This window comes from Chanodichthys erythropterus, chromosome 16 (assembly GCF_024489055.1).
Source record: "Chanodichthys erythropterus isolate Z2021 chromosome 16, ASM2448905v1, whole genome shotgun sequence".
NCBI classification, from domain to species: domain Eukaryota; kingdom Metazoa; phylum Chordata; class Actinopteri; order Cypriniformes; family Xenocyprididae; genus Chanodichthys; species Chanodichthys erythropterus.
The window spans coordinates 3,338,307-3,362,438 of NC_090236.1; the positions used below are offsets into that span (position 1 = coordinate 3,338,307).

At 35.1% G+C, this 24,132-nt stretch overlaps 1 protein-coding gene across 3 annotated transcripts in view; it reads right to left on the reverse strand.

Moving 5' to 3' along the window:
• Positions 1-1,277: 1,277 nt before the first annotated feature.
• esyt2a (extended synaptotagmin-like protein 2a) overlaps positions 1,278-24,132 on the reverse strand; it is a 39,840-nt gene continuing 16,985 nt past the window's right edge. Inside the window, exons 6-23 of one of the 3 annotated variants that reach the window (XM_067363911.1) lie at positions 23,006-23,095; positions 21,627-21,682; positions 20,482-20,602; positions 20,203-20,379; positions 20,037-20,119; positions 19,587-19,635; positions 18,291-18,380; positions 17,409-17,504; positions 17,122-17,223; positions 11,500-11,574; positions 11,121-11,207; positions 10,067-10,216; positions 8,353-8,741; positions 6,355-6,453; positions 6,114-6,245; positions 5,871-5,976; positions 3,461-3,510; positions 1,278-2,880 (exon numbers count right to left, since the gene is read on the reverse strand). In XM_067363911.1, the coding sequence (XP_067220012.1) occupies positions 2,838-2,880; positions 3,461-3,510; positions 5,871-5,976; positions 6,114-6,245; positions 6,355-6,453; positions 8,353-8,741; positions 10,067-10,216; positions 11,121-11,207; positions 11,500-11,574; positions 17,122-17,223; positions 17,409-17,504; positions 18,291-18,380; positions 19,587-19,635; positions 20,037-20,119; positions 20,203-20,379; positions 20,482-20,602; positions 21,627-21,682; positions 23,006-23,095 (1,995 nt within the window). In that variant the 3' untranslated portion in view covers positions 1,278-2,837. Of the gene's footprint in view, positions 2,881-3,460; positions 3,511-5,870; positions 5,977-6,113; positions 6,246-6,354; positions 6,454-8,352; positions 8,742-10,066; positions 10,217-11,120; positions 11,208-11,499; positions 11,575-13,766; positions 13,830-17,121; positions 17,224-17,408; positions 17,505-18,290; positions 18,381-19,586; positions 19,636-20,036; positions 20,120-20,202; positions 20,380-20,481; positions 20,603-21,626; positions 21,683-23,005; positions 23,096-24,132 lie in introns of all 3 variants that reach the window. The other 2 variants (XM_067363912.1, XM_067363913.1) reach the window with 2 other exon arrangements.

Sequence of the window (24,132 nt, forward strand, 5' to 3'; positions counted from 1 at the left end):
CGGACACACGCGCACGACACAAACACACTAGTGGTGAGTTTTCGGTAACATATATGTTAAAGTAAAAACAGCTTTTTAAATATATATTTTGTGTTTTCACTGATATATGGTTGTATAATTCGCATAATTATATTTGAATAATTTTGTACACACACACAAACACACGTTGGTTTTCCATGTTTTATGAAGATTTTTCACAGTCATGATTTTTATACTGTACAAACTGTGTATTTTATCCACTAAACCTAACACTACCTCTAAACTCAACCCTCACACGAAACTTTCTGCATTTGTATATTTTTTAAAAAACTTATTATGATTTATAAGCTCCTTTCCTCATGGGAAGCAAAAAAATGACTGGTATTACTATCTTTGTTGTAATGACTTAGGGCTTACCAGGAAAACGAAAACAAATACACACAAAGGTTACATATTTTTATCTAAAGTTGACACCATATGTGAAATAAAATATAAAATTACACATTTTACCACTGCATTATTGCAGATAGTTTCCATACTAAAACAACCAGAACTGAAATAAAAAAATAATAAAAACCTCTTAAAATATACTAAAACTAAAAAACTAATAAAAATGACAAAAACACAAAACAAAATCACTAAAACGAAGTAAAATGAAAATGGCAAATTTAAAGGGTTTGTTTCACAAATTAAAATTCTGTCATTTATTACTCACCCTCATGCCGTTCCAGACCCGTAAGACCTTTGTTAATTTTTTAAACACAAATTAAGATATTTTAGTTGAAATCCGATGGCTCCGTGAGGCCTACATAGTGAGCAATGACACTTCCTCTGACAAGATCCATAAAGGTACTAAAAACATATTTAAATCAGTTCATGTGAATACAGTGGTTCAATATTAATATTATAAAGCGACGAGATTATTTTTGGTGCAACTATATAAGTATATCACAATAACAACTTATATAGTGATGACCGATTTAAAACACTGCTTCAGAAAGCATCGGAGCATAAATGAATCAGTGTATCGAATCATGAATCAGATCGCGGGGGTCAAACCCGCCAAGCTGCTGAAATCATGTGACTTTGGTGCTCCGAACAGCAGATTCGTCACACTGATTCATTATGCTCCGATGCTTTCTGAAGCAGTGTTTTGAAATCGCCCATCACTATATAAACTATATTGTTTTGGCGCACCAAAAATATTCTTGTGGCTTTATAATATTAATATTGAACCACTGTACTCACATGAACTGATTTAGATATGCTTTTAGTACCTTTATGAATCTTGAGAGAGGAAGTGTCATTGCTCCCTATGAAGGCCTCACGGAGCCATCGGATTTCAACAAAAATATCTTAATTTGTGTTCCGAAGATTAACAAAGTTTACGGGTGTACGATATGAGAGGGAGTAATAAATGACATTATTTTCATTTTTGGGTGAACTAACCCTTTAAAATGTTTATAAAATTAGCTCTTTAAAATATAATTTTCCAAAAGTTCATGGTGACATCTTGACTGCATTTGTGTTTAAAATGTGACAGACTGTAGATGACATACTCCCCACCATCACCCCCAACAGGACATTTAACGGTACAGAAGAAATTGTTTATTAAAAGAAAATGGTGGACATCATCAAATACAGAGACTTTGCAATCCTAGATCTGATGCCAAATATCCTCTAAGGTAAGTATATTGTTGGTCATAAGGCACAGGAAATATATATACATCAATAAGGCAAGCTCAGCACAGAGTGCTCTGACTGCATACGTTTGCTTTTTGTGATAAGTATTAATCATAATAATAAGCATAATAAAATCTTCCATAATATACACAATAATTTATATAATAAAAACACATTCTTGCTGACAGAAATAAAATCAAAACAGTTTGAGGTTTGACCATCTGCATAACATAAGCTCAGCTCAGTGACACTGCAGTAGATGAAACCACAACCTTCACTTAAGATCAGACATTTTATATAACTCTGAGATGCAGATGATGAAGGAAGCACGGCTGGGATGAGGCGGGTGAGAGGTGAACAAGTGTTTTTGGAAAAGGAGTGAACATGTGACTGAGAACTATAGAAAAGCCAAACAAGATTTAGAGATATGACAGCGTTAGATATGCAAGATCACGTGACACTCCAGCTGCCCATGCATGTTTAAGCACTGACAGCTAGTGCTGTGATGGTGAACGCTGAACCAGAGAACATATAAACACATACATATATGAACACTTGGGTGTGCAAAACATTTAGGTGCATTTTTTTGGTTTAACCACACACTCACACACTTTATAATGAGCAAAGTACTTCTTTGGTAGGTTTGTCATCTGTAGACATTAACAGAGATTATAACACTTTCAAAGCAAGCGTGAGTTCAGTGCTTGTTTAACAAGAACTCTTAGGTTAATATTTATTAAACTTTTCCAAATACTAGAATTCCTTTTTTAATATTCCATGTATATTTATTTACAGTCTGATCATATATAATCTCTCCACCATTAATGTGTGAATGGTGGGTGTTGTCAAGAGTTTGCCACTCTTGGTTTAAAAGTCTTAATGCGTAAACAACTAACCAATCCAACAGATGCTGCTGAACCGTATCCCTTTAAAAATCTCTAAACACTCTCATTCTCTTTCACTCTCTCATTCACTCTTGCTAAGTCAGTGCACATGACATCAATAGAGTTTTTTCTTTTACAATCTGTTAAAAGTGATTAAAACTGAAGAACCAACAAGTACAAATTTTGCCCAAAGGCTTAAACAGATGACTTAAATATGGCTGAGGTTTGGAGTCTTGTAGGGATTTGTAGTATTTTTAATGTGTGTCGGCAGTATGGGGTTGGTTCCCTTGATTAAGGGGATGATCGCTTCAGTCCGTCCACTGAAAGCTCATACCTGACAAACACACACATATTCATATAAGATTTTCTGGCGTCATGTTTATGCGATTTTGCTAAATATTAATGATATTCATGCCATTTATTTTACTGTGGCATTTTTGCAAAAAATGGCATGGGTCATACTTAAAAAAAAAATCTAAATAATAATAATAAATAAAATATATATACACACTTTTGCATAGAGAAAATGTAGCCTTTTTATACAAAATTTAGAAGATTTTTACATCTCATTCTCGTTTTAATGTGAACAAATATAGTAGTATTTGACCTTTTGAAGCATGAAATATTAAAACAAAAAGTAAATAAAAATACTACTCTGTTTTAATGTTTCTTTTAAAACAACAGTATTATCATTATTATAATAATCATAATTTTATCCATAAAATGATGCATTTTCAGAGATATTTAAATATGGCACACTGTGCATCAGAGGGTTAAATTGTAAATAATTTTTGTAAAGTGCAGTTATATGTAGTGAATATCCAATATTCATATTACTTCAATACAATAACCAATATCATCATATTCATATGACTTAAGTGCGTAATCTTTGTAAATTATATAAAACATTTTACCATTGCGTTGAGCTCTTTGATATATCCTCAGAAGTCAAGTCAACTAACACCTGAGAAACACACACAATCCAAATGTTATACAAGAGTAATTTGTTCTTGAGGCGCAACAACAAACTAGAAAAGAATATTCAATAATATACATTGTTTTAAATTATAAAGTGTTTTGTGAATGCAAGCTGAATGTTATGAACACTGTTTGGGAGGTTATTTATTAGGGGTGTGACGAGACACTTCCAGAACTTCTGATTGAGGCTGTGTGTGATATCCTTTCCACAAATTAGAAATAGGAAATAAAAAATAAAAAATAAATAAATAAATAAATAAATAAATAAATAAATAAATAAATAAATAAATAAATAAACAGTATAAATAACAAAAATAAATAACAGTGCAAACAATAAGTGCAACCATAATCAAAAGTGCTCTCTCAATATTCAAAGTGCAAACAGAGACCAAAAGAGACCAGAACTAAGAGGTGGTCACAACTACACAGTCCAACCTAAAACAGGTTTGATATTAGGAGACAGGCTATTGTATGTAGCCTAATTTGCGCACATCAGGGAGCTCGCGTTTTACTTTTGCTTTCAAATTCGCAATCACACATACTTTGTGTATAGGGAGCGAAGGTGCTGAGCGCGCATTCTACAAGATAAGATATTCATCAGAAGCTTAGGCTCTGTTGCGCAATGAATCCTCCGCCATGGTCTTGTCAATCATCTCACCTTACTCTCAGACATTTACAATAGTTTACAATTGAAACGACCGTTATCAGGGATGGGCAGTATTTATAATACATGTATTTCAAATACGTATTTCAAATAATTTGTATTTGATAGGGTTGATGAAAATGGCTTCTTATTTTGAATCAAAATACTTTAGTGTTTTGTATTTTTAAAATACTGTAAAATACTTTGTAAGAAGTCTACATGATGACATCATATAATTGTGGCCTCTGATTGGTGCCTACTCAATAGTTTGCAGAGACTTGTTGAGATCAGAACAGAAAATTGATCCATATGGAAGAAGATGGTCAAGAAACGTGTAGACTGCCAGCTTTCCATCAATTTTTAGCATGAATTGCTATAATTTTTAACAGTTCATGTTAAGCTTTGGTGTTTGTTTTGGTAGCCTAGGCTAAATAGTTTGAAAACTATTATACCGAGCAGCAGCCTCCCCCTTTAATTATGATTAACAATCAAATGATTAATTAGTTAGAAAGTAGTTGCTATGAATGCAAGTGCTATCAGTTGTCTTCTTATAAATGACTTGTTTGAGTCAGTGTTGTTGATGCAAAGTAGGCCTTTCTTTACCAAACACCAAGTAAATAAATTAGGATACAATTATGAGTCATTCGCAAACATTAAACTGTTGGTTACTTTAAAACTAACCTTCATCTGCGAGATCACAGGGATATGTAAATATTTTATCGAAATTTCCGCCGCTAGAGATTGCTCATTCAAAACAAAGGAGTTGACACCTTGATTTCACGGAATTAATGGGAGGCGTTGTCTTCACGTCTACAGCCGGTGGAAAAGAATCGGGACAGATCACAGAAATCATGTTCATGGATGAGATTATTAAAGTTACTGCAAGCAGAGCATGGCCGAGTGCTGTGAGAGCAGTGACGAGGCCGCTGGAGCGATTGCTAATGAGAGACGAGCAGCAGCGGATCTTTTATTATGCCACAGTTGCTGTTTCCGCTTCTTTCGGTCATGTGCACATATGGTAAAGCAGTGCTGTTTATCATATTAGATACATTTGTGTGTTGAAAGTTGGTATAGTGCTACTCTGTGCGTTCACTCGGCGGCTGCTATGAAACACTTGTTGCACACTGCAGTAAGCTAGATCGATATTAGTCATGGTAAAACATGGTACTCGCAAAAAAATCAAGAAGACAAGGTTCAAACAAAAAGACTTAGGACCAGATTTACTAACAGATTTGCAAGTGCAAACCCTCTTGAAAGGCCAGTTGATGGAAGGTTTGCGAAGAAATTTCATGCTCCCTTGAAAAAGTATTTTTTAGTATTTTTAAAATACAAAAATACAGTAGTTTATTTTGATACATGGTGTGGCTGCTGTATTTTGTAGTTCATTCTGATACATTTAAAATTAAGGTATTTGGTATTTTATTTTAAAATTCATTTTGATGTATTTTTGACCATTATCCAACTGAATTTAATGTTTTTTATTTCTATAAAAAAAGCAAAACGACAGTGGAGGTACCCCGGTGGGCACCATAATGTAATGTAAATTAGCATATTTTATGCTAATTTCACCCTCACGCTCCGTCATGGCAATATCACGAGACAGCTTTTCACCTCGACGAGAAATCTCGTCACACCCCTACTATTTATAGCATAAATGGTGTGAGGGATGTTATTTTTGATGTTATTAATGGGACTGATGTCACCTTTCCCAGCAGCCCTCTGTGTTTTGACAGGATTCCTCCTCCATTCTTCACGGCCACATCTAGAGTTCTTCTGTGCAACTCCACAAGTGACACGCTGAATTCAAACCTACACAAACACACGTGCACGCACAAACAGACACTTTAAAAACAGCACAAACTGTTTTGATACAAAATTAGAATTGATTTATAGAAATGCGAGAGCAGAATGGAAGAGGAAAAATCTGGGGGGAGAAAGAAACTGACGTTTGATCGTAGATCGGGTTCACCGTTTTCTTCATCGTGTTTGTTTTTCTGCGTCCAGAACGGCGTTTATCAGGCAGCAAATACAAACGGACGTATGGATCAGAACCGCTTTCAGTAGAAGAGATGAGATTTCTACAAAACACACACACAAACAAACACAGAAATATGAATACTTTCATATTAAAAATGTCTTTCAGAAGCACTGACAATTCAGATGCATCAAAAGTCAAATGTAACTTACCTGCAGCTGTGCACCACGACAATTAGTTTGTTTCTTTGGGCACTATGCCTGATGGTTAACTGAATTTCCCCCAATGGAGCGAAACCAGGTGAGGCGCCACTGTAAACACACAGACTGATTAAACTGTAGTTGTGGAGTTGCCATCTCATGAAAACATGAATGCATATCCTCCACTGAACCCAGACAGAAAGGTCAAAATTAGAGATGCACCGATACTAAATTTCTCAGTCGATACTGATAATAATTGATGCCAATTATTCAGAATGATATCTGCCGATACAATAGTTTGATTTTCTTAAAGAAAAAAATCTCTCTCAACTAATGCTGTAAACTATACAAGAAACCCTCTCATTTGGTGCATTATTGTTATATTAGTGGTTACAATTAACAAAGCCAAATGATTATATTCAACTGCTATTTATTTTCAGATATAATAATAATTACAATAATTAATATTTGTATACAACGCAGTTGCACATAAACACTTGTCTTTATGACAAATGTATTCAAACATACATATATAATTAACAGCTCCTTTCTAGTTTTTTATTGCTAAATAACTGTGAACACTGGATAACTTCACTTAGGTAAATGCAACGTTATGTGACATTGTTCACAAGCTGTTTTACTGATGTCTTTCCATGGCTGAAGCACTGATTGAGCATTTACATGAGACATGATTCATTTCAGTAAATTGTACTGCATCTTTCAACATACCTTTTGAGGTTAATGCACGTGTTTAAAAGGCATTTTTTCATGATAGAACTTGTATTAATGTCGAACAAAAGACTCACTACAGCAATCTGTCATGACACATTTAATAGTGTCAAAATGCCATTTATTGTTTGCGTTTTGTGACTTTGAAACCTGAGACTTTTTTCTTATCAGAAATATCAAAGCACAAAGCTCTTTGTGATTATTGGATGGGAGGTGAAAAACAATGGACCTGGCAACCCTGCCTTAAACTACAGGTGATTCATAGGATCAAATAGAGCCTGCTTTAAAGTCACAATTTTTTACAATGTTAATAATATATTATCTTCATGTTAAATTTAAAGGTGTAATATGTAATATTTTATGTCCGCTAGAGGTCGCTAGAGGCCTATTCAAAACAGGTGTAGCTTGATGACGTCAAGTTTGAGAGCAGAATGTGGTCTTATTAGATGCATTTGAGTGTGTTGAAAATGTTTTAACGTTACTCTATGCGTTCGCTCGGCGGCTGCTGTGAGACACTTGTTGCACACTGTAGTAAGCTAGATCGATTTTAGAATATCATATTAAACATTGGATGGCTTGTGTTGATAAATGGCAAGCAATTCATTTTAAAACATATTGTATCATAGAGTAAATTCTGTGTTACTATTACTAAAAATAAATCTGCATCGGATTATGTTATGTTAGCTACTTGACAAAATAGTGTTTTTCTCTGAGGCATGGTAAAGCATGGTACTCGCAAAAAAATTAAAAAACTTAGATTTAGACTAAACATGTTGAGCTATATAACAATAATTAGTTTTCTGTCTATAAATATACATCAAAACAGTTGTTCCGTTGTCTATTAAAATGTGTAATATATTAAAGGGTCTTTGGTGTTTCCATGGTTTCTACAAAATAAAATCGGAAAATGAGGGTAAAATTGGTTAAAATTGCAATTTTCTCAAAATTTACAAATAGTTGGAAACATTTGGGATATTTTAAGTACTTAAGTGACACAAAATATATAACACTGGCCTAGTGTTTTTTGGATATTTTACTGCAAAATTCTTACAATTGTACCTTTAACACAAGATTTTTTTTCCCCCCACACAAAGCACGAGTGGCAGTCTGACATGTTTTCCGCCCCCTTTTGATTGGCAGAATATAATCATCCCTGATCATCAGCTGTTTTTAAATAATCGGTCAATAGTGAAAATAATTGCTTTTATTGTTTGTTACTGATTATTGGCTGATAAATCTGTGCATCCCTACTCAAAATATGTTAAAAATGTTAAAACATACTTCTGTAATTGTTGTATTGTCCTCTGGAGCTCCTGGGCGGTGCTGGGATTGGAGATGTCAGATGCTATGCTGGGTGTCGGCTCTTTGTTGTTCAGGTTTAGCAGAGAGCCAGAAATGGCTAGGTTAGATGTGCTCCGCCCTGATTTAGCCAGACGGCTAGATGAGTCCTCCGATGGCCTGTTGTCCATTAAGGGTTCCACTCGTGGAGAGGGTGTTGGGGTTGGTTGGGTCCTGGGTGTAGGGGTGGGCTGCTGGGCTTTGGATGCCGGGGTGGGCTCTGAAACATTGGGCCGCTGAGGGGAGGGGCTGGGGGTCACGCTGGAGCTGGGGCGACGGATCTGAACTGAGGACGGCTGATCCGACACAGCCAACTTTTCCACAGAGAGAATCTGAAATTAAAACATACGGATATGCCTTGGTTCATGCCGTTTTTCTTTTACGGTGTTTTCAGCACATCCAGTTTACATGGACACACAGTACAGGCCAAGGTTCATTTGTTTATTTCTTTGACAGTCATGTTTAGCTTGCTCCCTTGGTCTTGATCAAGACTTTGTGTTTCAAAATCTACTAGAATACTAGCTCTACAAAGTCTTGGGTCTACTAGAATAGGATTTCATGATTGAATGTTAAAAAAAAAACCCTTATGTTTCACATATTTTACATTGTTGCAGCACCTATCTTCCCAGTCTGTCAGAAATGCTCTGTTTAGTTCCAGTCTCTATGAAGCCCCTCCTTCCGAAAAGTGCAATGTGCTCTGATTGTTGGGCTTTAAAATCCTCCCTTTTTTTACGTATGCCTTGGGCTGGAATTATTTAAATGAGGAATATTGTGACATGTAAGAAAAGGGAAGAAAAGGGAAGACTACAATAGATGTGTTTCAGAGAGTTCAGAAACACTGCTTACTGATATGGAGAAATATATAAGTATAATATGTCCTCTTTAAGGCACAATTTTTTGTTGAAGCTGCTTTGAGACAATATATATTGTTAAAAAGTGCTAAAAAAAATGAAGTAAAAATTTCAGTTTAAAAACTTCCAGTTTAGTTTTTTATAGTATTTAAAGGACATATTCCTATTTTGTTTTATATTCATTTTAGTTTCAATTTGTTTTTTCAATTTGAATCTACAGAACATTTTAGAGCTATTTACATGTAAAATACGTAAGACCTTTAAAATTGAGATTTACAAAACCTGATAGGTTTTACATTTTTAGTACAATTTACTTCAAACCATCAATACCAAGAGTAATTTAGACATTTAGGTAAAAAGATTTGTATTTTAATAATGAATCATTTTATTTCATTTTTATATATAGATATATATAAAAATATATATATATATATATATATATATATATATGTATTTATATAGATAAATATATATGGATTTATATATATATATATATATATATATATATATATATATATATATATATATATATATATATATATTATATATATATATATATAAAATATATATATATATATAAAATATATATATATATATATATATATATATATATATATATATATATATATATATATATATATATATATATATATATATATATATAAAATATATATATATATATATATATAATCTTTATTTTTGTTATTTTTATTTCAGTTAGTGCGTCAACTATTGTTTTTAGTTTTGTTTCTCTAAGTTTTCCTTTCAGTTATTTTATTTTAGTGTGTGTGAGATGTGCGTTTTACCCTAAGTGCCATCTTCATCTTGAGTGTAGCACCAGATCCTGAGTTCTTGAGAGGAAATCGCTGACTGATAGTCATCTGATCCTCCTGCAGCAGCTTAGACAGAGGAAGAGAAACCGTCCCTAGGGAACACTCGTGTTTGTCATCCTTTACCTGCACACACACAAAACATCAGAATGTGAGAGAAATGTGTGTTAAGCACTGCAACTTCCAGTTTTCTCTGTGGCGCTCACGGCATGTTCAGAGAAATGTCCACTCAGAAGATGAGCAAGGTGAGGGAGTATTTTGACAGCCTACACAAAACTCATGTCAAACTAGCATTTAACAATTAAGCTTGCTTATAGGCATGTTATAATGTCAATGTCTGTGAGGGACAATGAGGTATGAAATTTTATATCAGATTAAAGGAGAAACATTACGAATGAAACTTACTTGATGCTTGAACAGTTGCTATATCAACATCCTTATGAAGACTATATGCTTAAATAATGAATAGTTGTCAAGTTTTTCTTGTGATTTTGCCGCCCGTCATGTGTACAGATACTTTTCATACATGAGAAGCACATTCAAACCTGGACACACCGTGGTAATGAACAACAATGCCTTATCGTGCTGACTTATGTAGACTAACTTGAGTATATTTGTTTATAATAGGCTATTAGGTTTGAACTTATTGGTCCTGCGCCGCCTATTGATTGAGTTGATTTGAATAAATATGTCTATAATGATTAATGTTGCTTAAGTGAATGCTGAAGTTTAATATAAAATGATCATAATGCAAGTCAAGCACATTGCATGTATCTGACCTATTTTTAGCAGCATTCAGTATGGGAATTGCCTGTTCATAGATCAAGTAGCCTATTTCAAATAGATCACATATACAGGCTGTCCTCAGGGGGCAGGGGGAGGTTTAGACTAGTTGGTTGCAAAATTCCTTTTTAATGTTAATGAAATTAGTTGATCTCTAATATATAAAATTTATTTATATATACCAGCCCAAATGTGTGACCACTAAGCCACAACACCCCATGTGTAGGAGTGTCTGTTTGTGCTTTACCTCGACTTCAAGTTCTTGACACTTTGGATTGTGGATCAGGAATGTGAAGGACTCCTCCCAAACTGGCTCGTTCGTTTTAAATCGTGTCTGTAATGAGAATGGAATGTAAAACATTTAACAATTAAATATTTAACAAAAGTGAAAACACAAAGGCTCTGATCCTGGAATTATTTTACCATCTTACAAAGTCACAGTAAAGTCTGACTTAAGAAACCTTTATCTATCTCTTTTTATGCAAATCCATTTCAATGAGCTTCAAACTATTTTTCATGCTTAAATTTGTACATGTAATAACAACACAATATGCACCTCAGAAAATAAAGGCAAAGCGAATAAAATAAAATTAAACAAAATAAAGAGAAATCACTTGTGTGTTTACCTTGCTCTCAAAGGATTTGTGTCCCACAGTAAACTGGACGAATGGACTGGGCACACTGGTGACCTTTTTACCGGACTGGAGAATATACAAATGTTTATTAACAACCCTTCCACATTTAAACACATACCAATACCATATCAACCTTTATATCAACTGCACTTACTAAAGCAAAGAACAATATGATTTAAATCAAAGTATCATCTCAAATATGTAACAATCCAGAATACATATTTACCCAATAATGACTTGAAATTATGCTTAGTAAACATATCATATTTACCCTTGTCTAGGGAGTTTATATGAACCACACCTGTGGCTTGCTGTCAATCGACATTTAAGTTTACTTTTAAGACATTTTAATTCATATAGACATTTAAGTCATGAATAAATGTTTAATATATGTGATTATTACATCATTCTGGAAGTATAACAATAACATTTAAACATTACGTGTTAGCATGAGACTTATTGTCAAATTACATTTGAATAGCGTTTTTCGTATCAACACTAAAATCTGACAACAATTTTGAAAATTTAGCTCAACCCATGATTTGAAAAAAAAAAGAAAGAAAACATTTTTTTCGTCTGTTCAAGCTAATGTACTTGCACATTCTAGTTCTTAAAAAAGGGGACAATTTAAAGGTGCCCTCGAATGAAAAATTGAATTTATCTTGGAATAGTCAAATATCAAGAGTTCTGTAGATGGAAATGAAATACAGTGAGTCTCAAACTCCATTGTTTCCTCTTTCTTATATAAATCTCATTTGTTTAAAAGACCTCCGAAGAACAGGCGAATCTCAACATAACACAGACTGTTACGTAACAGTCGGGATCATTAATATATACGCCCCCAATATTTGCATATGCCAGCCCATGTTCCCAACATTATGAAAGGCATTAGACAAGGGCAGTATCATCTGGATGTGCACAGCTGAATCATCAGACTAGGTAAGCAAGCAAGAACAATAGCGAAAAATGGCAGATGGAGCAATAATAACTGACATGATCCATGATAACATGATATTTTTAGTGATATTTGTAAATTGTCTTTCTAAATGTTTCGTTACCATGTTGCTAATGTACTGTTAAATGTGGTTAAAGTTACCATCGTTTCTTACTGTATTCACGGAGACAAGAGAGCCGTCGCTATTTTCATTATTAAACACTTGCAGTCTGTATAATGCATAAACACAACTTCATTCTTTATAAATCTCTCCAACAGTGTAGCATTAGCCGTTAGCCACGGAGCACCGCCTCAAACTCATTCAGAATCAAATGTAAACAATATAACAGTATACAATACTCACATAATCCGACGCATGCATGACGAACACTTTGTAAAGATCAATTTGAGGGTTATGTTAGCTGTGTAAACTTTGTTTATGCACTGTTCAAGGCAAGCGCGAGCTCCGTGGGCGTGGAGAACGAGATTTAAAGGGGCCGCAGCCCTGAATCGGCTCATTTATAATGATGCCCCAAAATAAGCAGTTAAAAAAATTAATTAAAAAAAATCTATGGGGTATTTTGAGCTGAAACTTCACAGACACATTCAGGGGACACCTTAGACTTACATTACATCTTTTTAAAAAAGTTCTAGGGCACCTTTAAAATCAAGCAACAAGTATTTTTTTACTGATTGCTTTAGTTAAGAAAAATACAAAACGTTTCTTTTTTTTTTTGTGCTTTTTTTTGCTTTTTCATGTTTCCTTTTTGATTTTACAAACTGCAAGATGAATCAAAATTATTGACCGCGATAATCAACAGCATGCCACAGATGTGGTGGACACTGAATTTGAAATATTTCATTAAATATGAAAACATTCCAATATTATCTTAAATTAAAATAAAAAAAAATAAGCAATTTTCCCTTATGAATGGCATTTTCTATATAAATATCAGGACTTGGATTAAAGCATGGTCTTATATGTTGCATTTATGTAAGATCATGTGTGTATACGTTTGATTCATAAATTGCTTGAATCAAATGCAGTCAATTCAGAACTGGGAAAATGAGATTGGAAAGCTGGCTGAGATTTACACAAGTGAAAAAGCGTCTGTGGCATACAGAGAGCCTGTTACTGTCTGAATTCAGTGAGTTTCAGACTGTCAGACGCACACGCAGGTCTGCATGCGGTTAATCGAAGCGCACAGACAGCACACACGGTACCTGCTGCAGACAGATCATCTTACACAGTCACCTTGTGAGGTCTTTCTACAACTTTCTTTGTGTATGTGTGTGTAAATTGTGAGAAAACTGGTTGTGTTACCTTTATCGCTTTATTGACCGTACCCTTCTTCAGACCTGCATTGTTGAATTCTAAAGGATTGCGCTTATTTCCCCAAGCAGAAAAGGACATGACACACGCGCACACACAAACAAATACAAATACAGGCAGGATTATTAGGAGGATGGCATGCAGAGTTAAATTCATAATTGCACAAAACACACAAGACACACATTCAAACACAACAAAATGAATGATGGTTACAGTATTAATGCATGGTTAACTTGATGACAATGAGAAAAGAAGAGGCCTCTTTGTCTTTTATCTGTAAGATTGTTCAAATGTTGAAACAGTCCTAGCAAAACACAGCAGCACGGACAGGGTTTATTCATTTATCTGACTAGTGATGTCTGGAGAGTGGGTACAAGAGAGGACACAGTTCAGATGTCAAAGACAGTGATGAAGGAAGAATGAAAGAGAAATATAGATAAGGCAATCCAAAGAGAAACAGTCCAAACCACACTTCACTGAAAATCAACCCGCAACAAATCTGATTGCAGAAACGTAATACCACATACAGGATGCCTTAATTTACTTGAACACTCTCAGTCACAGATGAAGATGATAAAATGAGGCATGAGCCGACACAGCTACGATTATACAACAGTTATTTATTGAACTTGATTGGCTAAGCGTGCTGATGTCATACACCGATCGATCAGGCATAACATTATGACCACTGACAGGTGAAGTGAATAACACTGATTATCTCTTCATCACAGCACCTGTTAGTGGGTGCGATATATTAGGCAGCAAGTGAACATTTTGTGCTCAAAGTTGATGTGTTAGAAGCAGGAAAAATGAGCAAGTGTAAGGATTTGAGCAAAGGGCCAAATTGTGATGGCTAGACGACTGGGTCAGAGCATCTCCAAAACTGCAGCTCTTGTGGGGTGTTCCTGGTCTGTAGTGGTCAGTATTTATCAAGTGGTTCAAGGAAGGAACAGTGATGAACCGGCGACAGGCTCATTGGCAGCAAAGGCTCATTGATGCACATGTGGAGCGAAAGCTGGCCCTTGTGGTCCGATCTAACAGACCAGATACTGTAGCTTAAATTGCTCAAGAAGTTAATGCTGGTTCTGAAAGAAAGGTGTCAGAATACACAGTTTTGCGTATGGGGCTGCAAAGCCGCAGACCAGTCAGGGTGCCCATGCTGACCCCTGTCCACCGCCAAAAGCACCACCAGTGGGCACGTTAGCTTCAGAACTGGACCACGGAGCAGTGGAAGAAGGTGGCCTGGTCTGATGAATCATGTTTTCTTTTGCGTCACGTGGATGCCGGGTGCGTTGTTCACCTGGGGAACACATGGCACCAGGATGCACTATGGGAAAAAGGCAAGCCAGTGGAGGCAGTGTGATGCTTTGGGCAATGTTCTACTGGGAAACCTTGGATCCTGACACATGTTACTTTGACACATACCAACTACCTAAGCGTTGTTGCAGACCATTTATTCAGGAGTTTGAGGTGTTGACTTGGCCTCCAAATTCCCCAGATCTCAATTCAATCGAGCATCTGTGGGATGTGCTGAACAAACAAGTCCAATCCATGGAGGCCCCACCTCACAACTTACAGGACTTAAAGGATCTGCTGCTAACATCTTGGTGCCGGATACCACAGCACACCTTCAGGAGTCTAGTGGAGTCCATGCCTCGACGGGTCAGGGCTGTTTTGGCAGCAAAAGGGGGACCAACACAATATTAGGAAGGTGGTCATAATGTTATGCCTGATCTGTGTATAAAATAGCACTGGGGCTTGCTTGCTGCTCACCGAAACGCAACAGTTGATTCTGTTTTTGTTTGAAAATATTGAACTAATTTGTGCAAAGACAAACTTGTAAATATTATGTCAATATAGATTCAATATTAAATTTCTTATACAACTGTTGTCTAAAAGAATATCACTCTCGTTATCACTCTTGCTTATGTGACATTACTTAATTTTTATGTATTTCAAACAGTGAAGTGCAGAGTAAGACCAGTTTCAGTAACACTTCATTTTAGTGTCTTTGTTACATGTACTAACTACAGTAGTAACAGTAAATTATGCACAGTAACAAGCAACTAACCTGAAACCAAACCATACTCCTAACCCTAAAGTTACTACGTGTTATTAATTAATATTACTCAGTACTTAATTGTATAATTAATTACACTGTAACAAGGACACCTTAAAATAAAGTGTAACTCCCGTTTCATTCAACATGCTCCCAAATTTGACACTCTACTAAAAAAAAAAAAGATAGAATATAAGATAAAATATATATATATATTTTATATATGTAATAATACAGTCCCCATACTTTTGAACTGTAGTGTATCTCAATGCAAAAGCTGTCTTGCAGCCCTGCCCTCACACGTATTATTACTGGAGTAACACAATCCCAACTGTACACCTGTTTATTATGGTTACAAACACGATCATGATGTAATCACCAAGGCTACGTTCACACAGTGAATGTTCAGGATTCACAAGCACATTTACTAACAGGTGCGAGTCTCAAATTGCCCTGTAAATACAACAGCAGACAGGAGTGGATCGAATAATGACTGTTTGGACATGTCATTTAATTTTGTCCATTTTGAGATTATCAGTATTGATGAATAACTACTTCCACCTGTCAAATGTGGCCTCATCAACAAACTTTTTCTGATTTCAAATAATTTGAAAGTGAATTCTGATGAAATGTATTTAGTAAACGATTTTATTTTCAGCAATTTTGTGCATGACTCCTTTGTTATCATATGGTATTGTGATGTGTGTGCCTTTTTTTGGCATTTTTATTTAATAATTTTTCATAAATAGTACAATGGAGAGCTGTCAACCTGATTTCTAGATATCAGTATCATCGTTGGCCAATGAAAACTTTATCAGCAATATACCCATAACCACATCATAACCACATTTAGCACTAAACAGGGGTGAAAACCACATTCTGTTGCTGTGTGAACATAGTCAAAAATATTTCCCTGAACTGCCTCTGACACTCTATATTCAAATGCCCTCTTTAAAGGAAAAAGTTCACCTTTGAAGTGAAAAACAACTGCAAACACAAAACTGGCTGCATTAACACCTCTAATACAGAGACTATTTATATCTATGCAAAATGCAGGCAGGGCCTAGGTAAACACTAGCATACTGCAGGATGAACCACAGCATAAACAAATGCAAACAAAACAGTCCTCAGAGTTCGAACACCATTACAGGAAGATTTTACATGCAAAAGGGAAGTTGAGATGTAACTATGAAACATTTGTAAATGAAGCAACCAGATGTTAATGCACCAAATGCAGGTCAAATGCAAGCAGAACAATCTAATGGAAATGCCAGCAGAGTGACTCACAAACATTGTCCTGTAGAGGGCAGAAGTGTTCTCACAGAACACCAGCCCGGCAGAGCGGCGCTCTCTCAGACACCCACTGCCCACGTGCCCCTCAAAAACACTCTTCACCCCGAACGACAGGAAATCAGATCAGAGCGGGACAACAGAAAGAAATAGAGGATGAAAGAACAAAAGGCAAAGTGTAGTAGAAGTGATATCAGATGAAATAGGGAAGGTGGAGCATTGAGAAATAAGGAAGCAAGAAAGAAAGATAGTGTGTGTGTGTGTGTTTGTGTGTTAATACTCACTGGCAGATTTTTGGCAGAGTCCAGTAGCACCAGTAGTAATGCAGATGACAGTCCATCATTGGCCTGCCCTTTAGTTGCTTTAATGCTGCTTAAAACCTGAAAAGCATCACATGAAACTTTCATCAGTGCATATATGATCAACATTGTGGAGATCTTCCTCTAAAAAAAGACAAAACTTATTAAATATAGTTACTAGGGATGCACCAAAATATCAGCTACAAATGCTTTTGAAAGGCCAAAATCAGTGACTGAAACCTGTTTAATTAGAGCTTCTCCATCCAATAATCGCAAAAAAACATTGTCCTTTGTTACTTATATGAAGCAAAGTCTCAACTTTAAAATTTTATTTTATGACAAAATTCTAACAACAAACATATTGTACTTTTGTTGAATCCATTATATTTTTTCTATATCTTCTGTACATACACTACTGTTCAAAAGTTTGAGATCTTGAGGATGCATTAAATTGATCATTAGCGAGAGTAAATACATTTATAATGTAACAAAAAATTCTATTTCAAATAAACACTGTTCTTTTTAATGTTCTATTCATTAAAGAATAGAAAACAATGCATCATGGTTTTCACAAAAATATTAAGCAATGTTTTCAACATTGATAATAATAAAAAATGTTTAAACACCAAATCATCATATTAGAATGATTTCTGAAGGATCATGTGACACGGACGCCTGGAGTAATGATGCTCAAAACTCAGCTTGCCATCACAGGAATAAATTACATTTAAAAATATATTAAAATTGAAAACTTACATTACACTTAAAATATTACAGTTGTTACTTTATTTTTACTGTATTTCTGAAAGGCTTCTTTCAAAAACATATCATAATACTATGATGTGTGTAAGGAGAGTGTTATGTTACCTCATCGAGTTTTTCAGGTGTAGGGAGAAGAGAAAGCCATTCAATCTTCAGGTGAAGCTTCCCTTTAGCAGTATCATCAAGTACAAACCACTACGAGCACACACACACACGTGAGGGGATTTATTATATAAATAATTTTTTAATACATTTATTACATAAGTTTAAAACTTTATACTTTATAACAGGGCCATAACCACCATAGACATTGAGGGTGACTAGTCCCCCCAAATTGTTAGAAATGGCCAAATAGAAATGCCCTATATATCTGATAATATTGATGCTTTTCTGCTGCACTCCATTATGCACCACTCTGTTTGTCGTTAGAATAACAAAAAGTTTTAAATGTTACATTTTTTTAGACTGGTCTGCCTCAGTGGTCTAACAGTGCTCGTCACTGTCAGAATGAATGAGATGGCCAATCAAATCAAAGAAGGCGGGGCTTACTGTTCACAGAAGATGAGTGTGAATTCCAACATTATGCTTTAGATTCAGTGAAAGAGTGAGCGGTAAGACGTAAGTAGCAAAACATTTAATATTTGACAACCGTTTTACAGAAAAGTGTTTTATATAGAAATGATCAGCGACCGACAGTAATATGTAGTAGTGCAAACTACTCAACATTTTTTTTTAAATAATCATTTTGAATTGAAAATATGCTAGTATGTACATGATTGATGTAATTCATAACCGAATGTGACGAGACAAGAAGGTTTTGCATTCTTTACATATTAGACATACGGCTAAGGGTGAATGTGTGCAAAAATATTTGCAAATAGTTTATTATTTTTTTCTTTTATTATTCTTATTTCTTTTTATTTATTTCCTTAAGGCTCTTTTAATTCTTTAATAATTCAATTCCTTTAAATAAAAAGAGCAATAACACCCCCCACCCCAATGTTCAATGCATGGGTATGGCTTTAATTTATAATAATCATTTATTAAAGGGATAGTTCACTCAAAAATGAATATTCTGCTGTCATTTACTCATCCTCTGAACAACATTTATGATACTTTTATGGTATTTTGTCATCTTGTCAGTTCCCTTTCATTTTCATTATATGGAAAAGAGTGGACAGGACATTCTTCAAAAATCTACTATTTGTGCTTCACAGAAGAAAGTCATATGGGTTTGGAACATTTAGCTGAGTACATGATGCTAAGTTACATTTTTGAGTGAACTATTCATTTAAGCATTTTTTTCCTTTACAAACTTTTAGCTCAGATATTTAAAATACCAAGCTGAACAGATGTAAGACCAAAATAAGACCAGAAAAAAAAAAAAAAGCTTTTTTGTACCTCATCTACTTTCTGTTCCTTCTGTAGTTCATCTACGTTGATAGTAAGACTAAAGAATACAGGAGGAGAAACAGATGATTAACACACACACACACACACAATGGGTTTCTATGTTTTATGGGGACTTTCTATAGACATGATTTTTTTATACTGCACAAACTGTATATTCAATCCTCTAACCATAACCCTACCCCTAAACCTACCCATCACAGAAAACTTCCTGCATTTTTACATTTTCAAAATAACATAATTTTGTGTGATTTATAAGCAGTTTTCGTCAGGAGGACCAAAATGTCCCCACAAGGTCAACGATTTCTATCCTTGTGAAGACAAAACATAGTGAATAGTTGAACCACAGACACACAGACCCTGAAAATCCTTAAGGTGGGGTTTTGAAGTATGATGTCTTGTGATTATTTGATGATTGATTAGATCAGTCACAGTCATTACCTTCCCAGAAAATCATCCTTATCGGTGTCCTCATCATACAGCTCTATCTCCACATTCTGTCCTGGTTGATCGTACACAAATGCCTAAAACACACACATAAGCACCTCAGTTAGCAAATAAAAACATGTCAGTGAGAGTCACGCTTGTTCACAAATCAGCCCCTTACCTCATATACTTCATTCCATTTAGGGTTTAACGACTCTTTGATGACTTTGGATCTGAAGAGCTGATTACCGAGCTGAATGACGCCATACGGGTCCGACTTTCCTTTTATCATACCACCCAGAAACGTGTCCTTCCCTACCAGGTCCTGTGCCTCCAGAAAGTGAATTCGCAGAACGCCCTACACCAAACACACACACACGCATTATATGATAGAAATATTATGGGTATGTATACATGTAATCATGTGTATGTGAAGCATGCATATGTGTGCGTGTGTCACCTTCGGCATAGGGAAGCGGAGTTTGGAAATCTGCGTGTCATTTACAAGTGGAATAGTGATTTTGTTTGGCAGCACAAGGTAACTGTATATGATATCCTGAATAATGCTGTCACAAAGACCGCTGTGGGCGAGAGAGAGAGATTAGCATAAATGATGATGATGTCAACTAAATATAAAAATAAATCAGTCAAATGCATTAAACTCAATCTATCCAGCCACCCATCAATAAATACATACAGCTTCTGAAACTTTATATTCAAAAGATATTTTGAAGGGCTATTATATATCACAAGTTGTATGGACTACTTTTATTATATATTTTTGGTGATTTATGCTTGATAACTTTCATTTTCACTGTATAGATAACGATAACGTCATAATGCTTCCTCTATTTTTCCCACCAGCAGTCCTCCATTAGTATTGTTTTTATTTAAGTATTGTCATTTATAGTCATTGAAACCTCTTATGTCCCCAGTATGTTAATGACTAAAGCATTAGTTTTCAATTACTTTGCATTTCAGCTTGAACATGTACTTCATCATAGAGAGATCAAAGTATTGAGATAGATTTTTAGCTCTGATGTTTGAGCAGATTTGAGCATGAAATATGACTCTTCTGTGAGGGTGTGTGTGTATGTGTGTGTGCGAGAAAGGGAAAATATAACAAAGGACAAGATCTCGTTCCCCACGCCTAAACCACAACAGCAGCTCCGCCTATAATATGACTATAAAAGGAGAGAGAGAGAGAGAGAGAGAGAGAGAGAAAGCAAGAGACTCCTCTGGGAAAACACATTAAACTCTACATTGGACACACACGTTGTTGGTAGCGGATCCTAGGGCGGCCTTTAAGATAAACAGATTATTAAGACCCCCTCATCACCATCACAAGTGGGTGTAACCGTGGATCCTCTGATGTGGTCTGACAGGAAGAGCAGCATTTCTAAGACTGGAGTGAGCGTGCATAATGTTTGTGTGAGAGACTGTTATCTGTGCCACCTCATAATACAAAATAGGTCATGTGACAGCATGTATGTGTTTCAAAGGGAGGCTGTCTGATCCACTTTCCATTTTCATGAAACTGACATAATAACATGACTACATTATATATAATGCATGCGTGTGATGGCTGACACGTTTGTCACTCACTTTATTCCAGGGATGTCCAGCATATTTGTAAGTCCCGTCCAGTTTATATCCAGAAACTGAAACAGATACAGCCACATTTAACATGGTTTAATACATTATGGTTGTAGATATATGCAAATGCCTGCGTTTGTTTCCTATAAAATACATAATGACTCTTTCACAGCAGTAACAAGGCCATATTATCTTGTTAATATACTAGTAACTGCACACTTTTTCAGCAGTCTTGGTTCTGGAAGCATTTTCCTTCTATAGGAACCTCAGAAAAATTCTTCAGTAAAGAGTTTCAAGCCATGAACTGAACCAAACAACTTTGTTTTTAAGCAAAAGAGTATTAGGTGTATAAGTATTTTATATGAAGGATATAAATTGTTATTTCCAGTCTTCAGTGTGACATGATCCTTCAGAAATATTTCTAATGTGCTGATTTGGTGCTCAGAAAAATGTGTTAAAAAGAATAACTTTTTTTTGTTGAAAAAAAGTTATTCTTGCTTAATATTTTTGTGGAAACTATATATATATATAGGATTCTTCTTGGATTCTTCAAGAGAACAGCATTTGTTTGCAATAGAATATTCAATGCATCAATGTAAAAGTCTTTATTGCCACTTTTGAAGAACTTAATTAATTTATTATTTTGGATCAAGACTTCCAGGTAACTTAAAAAATAATCGTACTGACCCCAAAATTTTGAATTGTAGTGTACAAATACATAAGAAGTCTGCGAGTGTAGGAAGGCATACTCAGTTACATCATTCAGTGCCAAACAGAGAATTACTGTTAACATGGAATCATGATTGGGTTTTTTGCTTCAAATTAAATGTTGTAATGTTGGTTTTGTTGATTTGGTCCAAAAATTTAACTCTAACCTGATTGTTTTTAATTAAAAATTTGTATAAATACATTTGTATAAATGCACTAATTCCAGAACCAGAAAGAGTAGGCAGTTTAGTGTTGAGTCTGATAAACAGAAATGAAAACCTTCTCTCAATGTTTAAGATACTTATATGAAAGATAAAGAAGTTAGGTGTCCTTTAGATGAGTATTCTGGATCAAGATTTCCAGGTGACGAACAGCTGAGAATGTGATGAATGAATGAGACAGGTTTACGAGGAATAGATTTAGATATTTTTGAACAGTTTCTGCAGAGCAGGTCAGAGCAGTGTTCTGATTCTAAGAAAAAACTCTTAGTGGAGTAACAAGGGTGTGGGTTATTATTAAATAACAGGCACATTCTCATCATTCTTTATATTGTGTGATTGTCTAACGTGGGCAATGTCAGGTATGTAGTAGGAAAAACTAATCAGACACAAAGACACAATGAAAGTAAGTTCTGCAATATGTCTGTCTGTCAGTGTGTGTGTACTTGGTGGTTAACTTACGGGTTTCTTGAGGAAGAACACGGACAGGGCGCCAATCAGAGGCATGTCTCCAAGCAAAGGGTCCATGATGACCCTTAACACCCCATTAAGCTGCACATACAAACAACAAACAAATAAAAGTTAAGCAAAAAAAAAATAGCAGTACAAAAAAATTATATTATAATATTTTGCATTATTAATCTGACATTTAATCACATTTTTACGAATAAAATACTGAACAAGGAATAATGGGGGAATATGCATATGCATATCGCAGCATATGCATTAACCACAATCACATGCTTTAATTCACATGCATCATATGTGCAGGTGACCTGAGTGCTTTCTACAGGCCCCCCACCCCCCAAATTATATACAATATGGCAGAAATCAAGCGAGCAAGAGAGAAAGCCTGTTTCCACCAGGCATTAAGATGCGTTTTCCGTGATCCGATCACAAGTGGTCATCCAAGGCACATTACTGTTAAACCTGATATAACCTGATGACCACTTGCTTTTAGATTTTGTGGAGACACTCTGCTCTTTTTTTGTCACACTCAACTAAATCATTTTCACTTTCAGTGCATGAATTCTATTGAAAGAACAAAGTCATGTTAGGCCACTTATGTTAATGAATATAGGCCTAATAGTGGCCTATAATATAATTTTTTTATTAGGAAGGGTGTTGTGCCATATACCGGAAATGTGTTTTTGCAGGGTGGGATGTCTGCACGTATGTTGTATCACTAGTAATCATCATAAACATTAATGATAAAATAAATATCACTAATAGGCTAATGGCTACCCGAGTGAGGTGATTCAATTTCTGATTTTTAATAGAGGAAAACAGAAATAAGTATCCGCTTATGAAGTCATGACGTAAGGAACGCCGTTTCCGGGTCCAAGCCTCGATTCGATTCACTTGAGAATGCCATTGACGGCTGTTTATGAGCGCTATTTATTCATATTAAACATCAATCATTTTAAAAAGTTAAGCACTTTAAATACTAACAGTCTACACAACAGTCTCCGTGCTCACAGCATCACAGACATTAATATTTTAACGATTTATAAAAGACGAATCATTGTCTGGCCATCTGGAATATTGGTATGGAGATAAAGGTTATAATTATATATTTTTTGTAGTAT